The 7,077-nt window shown below is 34.2% G+C and overlaps 1 protein-coding gene across 1 annotated transcript in view; it reads right to left on the bottom strand.

The window, feature by feature from the left end:
- Gbe1 (1,4-alpha-glucan branching enzyme 1) overlaps nucleotides 1-7,077 on the bottom strand; it is a 231,774-nt gene that overhangs the window by 119,331 nt on the left and 105,366 nt on the right. Inside the window, exons 4-6 of the mRNA XM_021209248.2 lie at nucleotides 5,207-5,332; nucleotides 4,229-4,364; nucleotides 1,856-1,946 (exon numbers count right to left, since the gene is read on the bottom strand). Coding sequence (XP_021064907.1) covers nucleotides 1,856-1,946; nucleotides 4,229-4,364; nucleotides 5,207-5,332 — 353 coding nt within the window. The remainder of the gene's footprint in view (nucleotides 1-1,855; nucleotides 1,947-4,228; nucleotides 4,365-5,206; nucleotides 5,333-7,077) is intronic.

Here is a 7,077-nt window from a genome sequence, read left to right as displayed (position 1 = left end):
GAGGGAGGGAGGGAGGGAGGGAGGGAGGGAGAGAGGGAGGGAGGGAGAGGGAGGGAAAGAGAGAGAGAGCGAGGGAGGGAGCCTGCCTGTCTGCCTGATAAATGCTGTTATATGGACAATGGAAAATCTGTGGTTTTCTTGAAGAAACATTAAATCACTAAAGGGGAATCTGAGCAGGGGATTCATAAGATTTAACATTCATCTTTAAATGCTTTACTTAGGCTAACATGCAGAAAATAGACATTTGAATCAAGATGAATTTAATGAAGACGAAAGAACTCAAATGGCCAGTGAAGAACTACTGAAATAAACCAAGCAAAAGATTGGCAACATGGAACAGAGGAGCGCAGGGGCAGGTGAGCAGCCAGATTTAGGCAACAATATGGAGTGGCAGACGGCTTAAGGTTTATAATAAGTAGAGTACAGACACGGACATAAATGGAATAGAAATGTATAATGCGAAAGGAGATCCAGGCTTGAACAGTTAGAAAATCTCACTTATTGAGTAAGAAAAATGAGGGAGAAGGACCATGGAGGACATGGTGAGGCATTTAATCTGTAACACTAAAGACAAGTACTAGATATACAGAGTGCTGAGGAATATAACCTACATGACCAGAAACTTCAACTTGGGAGTTTGCACAGGAAGTGCATCAACGCGAAAGGAAGGGATAGAAACCGAATGGAACAGAACTAAAATGTTTCCTGTTCAGGAAAGAGATGCACATGGGGAGATGAAGGAAGATACAAAGGAACATGGACCAACAGTGAGGGGAAGAGAGGCCATGCCAGGATACACTGTTCAGGAATTAAAGAAAAAAAACAAAAGTTTTCCAAGGAGGTGGAAGGAAGTGGCTGGGTCAAATGATTCTGACAGGTAGAGGTAACCAAGAAAAGCCACTGTGTGTCAGGTGTGAAGGTCACCAGTGGTGTTAACAAGCACACTGTTTAGTAGAGTTTATTGAATGAGTTCAGAAAATAACAGTGATAAAGCATGCAGAGACACAGACTATATTCGTGTGTGTGTGTGTGTGTGTGTGTGTGTGTGTGTGTGTGTGTGTGTTTGTGTGTGTGTAACTTATGCAATGAGAACTACAGGGATACAGGGAGATGTAAGGAAATTGTTTAGTATTCTTCTAGACTCTTAAAAATTTAAGCCCACTTCTAACTTTATATCCTCAACTATACTATTAATATGGTTTCAGTCCACTTTGAATATCACATCAGACTGAATCAACAGTCAATCTGGGGGTATTAGAACAATAATTTATTTATTGTTGGCTGTTAGTAACAGAAGAAAACATTTTATGTTTGGGTACTAAATTTATACCTATTCCCCCCACACTATAAACTGCATGAGGCAGAATTAATGTTGGGTTTAGACAATTAATGGGATTCAAATTCATGGCACATGGGACCATTTAGTGTAGTCTCTCTCCCTGTAGATACATTTTCTGGGATACTGAAGTGGGAGAGTGCAGTCTGTGAAGTGTACATCCTACCTACAGGCTTCTGTCTTATATCTGTTGTTTTCCTACAGTAAGGTATGAGTTCTTTAGTATTGGTTTGGACAGGACACAGTTTCTGACAAAGTATATGCATCAAAAAGTTTAAGTTTCAGTGAGTAAGGAGATATCGGTCAGCTGACATCATTCCATGGAGTGTGACAGGAAATCTAGGCCAATCAAGGCTATGTACATCTGAAGAAAGTCAGTGACCTCCGTACAAGAAAATATTCACCTTCTATTAACCATTAACCCTAACTGAGGCTGCAAAACAGAATTAGGTTAAATGTTAAACTTTAGTTTGATTACATTGTTTGGAATACACATAACGATGAAATATTCATTTTTACCTTGAAGCTGCAAAAAAGCTCGTGATTTGGTACCCAAAACTGGCATAGTAAGCGTGTTCCATGATCGCCATCAACTGAATGCAGTTATATCCTATATGCACAAAACCCAAAGGAAGTCAAGACTACATTTTAAAAAGAATAAAAAAACATTCTTTTTCTGAACACATAACTGGTACAAAGAATCTGGAAGCTGTAAACATGCAAAGTTCTACCACTTTGATACAATTTACTTGTCTGACCTCCTAACACAGTCGGACATTTGTCTCTTAGAGTCACATTCTGCCTACTTATTTGAAATGTCTTCATTTTAATAAGTAACAAATGATATGCAAATGTACACATAATTTTGCTTTAGAATATTAAACATGGAAATCTGCATATGCTACACTTCCGTATTACTTGTAATATCCATGCTGAAGATTATGGGGCTAAATAAAAGTGACTGATTGCAAAATATATGCTTTTTCCTAAGCCTCTTTTCATTATGATTCAGACTCTTTAACATATAGCTTGAGAAAAATTACCAAATTCATTTGTTTTTCTACAAAGTAGCTCTTCTGAAGTCAGGAGTAATGTCCCTGAGGGATTGCACTGAAGTAATAGTGTGTTTCATGTGCACACACAAACACTGACCAAACCCACAGCCGTTCTGTCTCCATCTGAATATGTCTTTTTATATTGGTAAGCAAAGTCATTCAAAAGGTAGGGATTGTCCTTTAAAAATTCATAGCAGAAGTAGAATTAGCCACAAATAAATAATTAAAGAAAAGATAGAACCTCTTGAACTTATAATGGAAAACACAAAACAGAAAAACTTTAAAAAAACAGGTTTTTTTTTTAATCCAAAAACAATTTGATCATTTTTCACATATGATCTGGTTGCTTAGAAGCTTATATTCTTGCAACACACGTACTAAATATTCTTATTATTGTTCTAATGTCCAATCCATATGAGCTTCATAATTTTCTTGAGGAGTACATAAAAGCAGATTCACTGACAAATGACTTAAAAATATAACTAAACTTCTGTGAAAACCAAATCCAAATGAATTTCCTTCTCTTCAGCTGCCGGGTTGCTGCATCCCATGACTGTATTTTAGCATGTTATAGATTCTCCATCAGTTACACATGCAATGGCAGGATTAGGAATGTATATATTTAAAATATTTCTCCATGGTCTCACCATTGGCATGTTGTTGAAAAAGGAAAATGATGTAACTTTATCAAACCCAACAGAAGCATGGGTATTGATTCTTGCTCAGATGATGGACACAATTGTCATATATCTTAGAGTGAAACTCCGAGTTTTCAATTAATGCTCCATTATATACTAAGGACTCTTCTTGTAGAGCACTACCTCATATTTCCATTGTGTATCTGAATAGCATTAGTCATGCCTCCCTTCCTGTCTTCTCTATGGACGGTGCTAGGCAATGCAAAGAACGTTGCATCTTGTGCTGCTGAGCCCATACTAAAAGCCAGGTATAAATAATTTATTGTTCTATAATAAGGAAAGAACTTCTTCAATAATATTTGTAACATCATGCCTATCCACCAATGCTAACAATAAATGTATTTAATTATGGTTTCTCAAATTATACTTCAAAATCACAGATAATCAGGCCCTATACATAACCCTGACTTACATTTAAATCTTTCCTGTAGCTAAAAACTAACCTGGCAGAAGTGATATGATTAAATGTGCTCTGTCTTCCTGTCTAGCTAGTGTAGCAGGTACCAAGTATGCTGATTTTTTTTATGAACAGTATTATCTATAAAAAGAAAAATAATAGAAATTATATCTATTGAAGCAAGCAAGTAGCCAAATACTATTCGTTCTGCTGCTTCTCTGAGGGCAGTCTAGGTCATGGCAGTCTGATACATGAACATCTCAATGTGTTGCAAATGTGGTCCAAAATGTTTGTGAAAGAAGTCATCCAGACATTAACACTATATAATAACTGACCCAAAACGAATTCTAGACACCTTACAAATAAAAGTTTTTTTTTTTCTCTATAAAATACTAAAATGGACAGGCTATAATCAATGGCCATGACAAATGATAAAGGTTATCTTCTGTAGGAAAGTAATTACACTTGCATATTTATCTACAATTTGGAAGCCATCAGTTCACATTACTTTAAATTGAAATTGGAATAATATCTTGAATGCTTGCGTTCTATCTTATTCCATTTCTCTTCTCTATGCTATCACTATTACAGAGCAATTGGAGAAGCCTAAAATAAAATGCATTTCTATTACATATTTAATCTCGTAACTCAAAAAAGAGACACTTGTAATTAGCTTTTCTAATAAGAGAACAGTCTCATTAAAATTTTATCTGAGTAAAAAAAAATCACAATTATTACTTACCAAGGTCTTTGATTCTTGGTAGTACATTGCTGGTAAAATGTTTATAAGAAGCTATTTTTCCTTCATGGGAAGAAATTCCCACATGAGATTCATAAATTCTTAGGCTTCTTGGTTTCTTAGGTCTGGAATGCTTGAACTGCAGAAGATGGAGTTACATATGCAATTAAACTGAGAGTTCAGTTGTAGCACTACCTAATCAAGCATGGGAAATTAAACAGTGGATAAACTCAGAAATACTTGTGACTGTCCCTCCATTTCAAAGGCAATGGCTGCATGTACTATGTTTCTTATCATCTACAGGGTTGTATTAACAAACCAATTTTTTCAAACACAATCCTGGAATGGCTCATGCAGCAACACTGACTAAAGAGGTATTTTTTTCTTTTTCTTTTTTCGTTTCTTTTCTTTTCTTTCTTTCTTTTTTTTTTAAGCTTACACATTAAGAAAAATATAGTCTTGATAGGTGAATATAATTTAATTATTAAATACAAATCATTCATTAGTACGATTGAGTACTACAAAAGCCTGGAAAATTAGTTCTAAAATATATATACATAACAGGTATGAAACAAACAAAAAGTCCCCTGAAACATTTATTAGATAGTCTGCCATCCCAATGCCCCTGTCATAACTACACTAATCCATCTCCACATCCCTGGTAATAAAAATATTACATTATTTAATAATCTTTGTAAGTTAGAACTTGTACCTCAAATATTAATATTCCTTTCTTAATATATTTATAGAAATTTACTGGTTTGACTAACTTCAAAATAGGCAGAAAGAAACATGTACCTCTATATTCATTGGCAAAATATGACAGACTTTGATATAAGATGTATAATATTGGAACACTATTATGCAAAACACCTAGCAAGGAGTGAAGAATTTGAGCATGGTCATAAAAGCTACACAAGTAAAAATGCATTGCCTTTAAAATACCGAAATAAACAATTATTTAAAATCTGTTGCTCTCACTTTATAGGGATCTTCTGGAGCCCAGTGTATCCAATCATAATTTACGTTGTTGTTCTCACGAACCACATACTTTGCCCACGGGGAAATGCGATACAGTATCTCACCACTCTTACTAGTAATAACTACCTAAAAAGAAAAGGAGGCAGTACTGATTTAGAATAGGCCCATAAGTATAAATGAGTCCGCAACCATTAATGAGAATTACTCTACATAGGAGCAGAATGAGCTAAGAATTTAGGTGAAGTTCCCAGGTGAGTAGCCACAAAAATATATTTAAATTCTTTGCTCATTTACTATTACCATAGCAAAGATATTTATAGGTTGCATATTATATGACTCTCTCCCAAATTCCATGTTTGCAAACCAACTAATAGACTTTATTAAACATATTGTATATGCTAAAAAGACAAGATTATCTGGAAATTGCTATCAGTAAGTCAATCATCCAGAGGAAATATTCCAATTCCTTGGGACTGAGAAAAAAAATAATTATACAGTCATCACCATCTTTTCTCCTTTGTGGGAATAAGTTATAACATATTCAGATGCAGAATGAGTAGAACTATTTAATATTTGAAATGTATACATATACAAACAAAATTTTAAAATGTTATTAAATGGAAATAAATACTATAACCAGTAAGTAGAATTCTTTTTTTATTATTATTATTTTCAACATAACCAAGCTTTGGTTATAATTTTATTAAATTCTGAAAGAATATTTTATGTTGATGTTATAATCCATGCATGCATATACATCAATTTATCATAACTTCTAGCATACCTTTGACCATGTGCCAAATCTTACTGACTGCAATGAGGCTTCTCCTTCATTGTCTTTATTGTTCTATTTAGTTTGCTCATAGTGTCATGTATTATTACATCGATTTATGTTCGTGTAAGTAAATGTTCATCTTTTTAGGAGATTCTATATCTTTAGTTCTAGGACAATTTTTTGTACTGGGCATTATATATACAGTGTGCATATCCACTTTTTCAGTCAATGTTTAAAATTTTCATTTAGTGAATTTACAAATCAGACATCACACAACTGGATGAGGTAAACATGCAAACACAAGTCGAGTGCTAAGCTATCGACACCACAGTGAACATCTATGCAGTAAGACTGACACTTTGGAAGACATGACCCTTGGTCACAATTAATGACATTGCTGTGACCTTACTTGTTATCCACTACAAAGTAAGAAAAACTGTGACATGGTTGAAACTAGAAAAGTCATTAGTTCTCTCCCCTCTTTTCAAAATTCATAGTTCCCTTTAGCAACACCCCATTCTTATCATCTGATTTTACCCATTGTTCTTTAGGCTCCTTTCTAAATGCCTACCTGCTCTACATTTACAGGGATGGACATGCATAAATGTATATATTATAAGAAAGGATCTTATATGAAAAAGATAGCATGTTATTTTTCCTTTATTCAGACAATATTTTAATGCTTTACTTTTATATTTATTTCTTTAGTTAACCTATAATTTGTTATATGTTAAAAATTGAGAATTTGTTTATTTTTCTTGTATAGTCATTATGAAGTCAATGGATATTTATTAAATATTAGTTAATCCTAACATGATACATAAAAGAATCAATTCACTTTTTGTGATATACTAAAACAGTAACAAATTAGTATTTCATAATATCACTTGCAAAATCTATCTTTTACTAGCCATGGAAATACATAACTTTCTTCTTTTCTTTTCTTTCTTTCTTTCTTTCTCCCTTTCCTTTCCTTTCCTTTCCCTTTCTTTCTTTTCTTTCTCTCCCTTCCCTCTCTTCCTTCCTTCCTTCCCTCCCTCCTTCCTCCCCTTCTCTTTCCTTCCTTCCTTCCTTCCTTCCTTCCTTCCTTCCTTCC

This window comes from Mus pahari, chromosome 12 (genome assembly GCF_900095145.1).
Source record: "Mus pahari chromosome 12, PAHARI_EIJ_v1.1, whole genome shotgun sequence".
Lineage (NCBI taxonomy): Eukaryota > Metazoa > Chordata > Mammalia > Rodentia > Muridae > Mus > Mus pahari.
The sequence above is the reverse complement of the archived record's forward strand: the minus strand, read 5'-3'. Positions and strand labels throughout refer to the sequence as shown.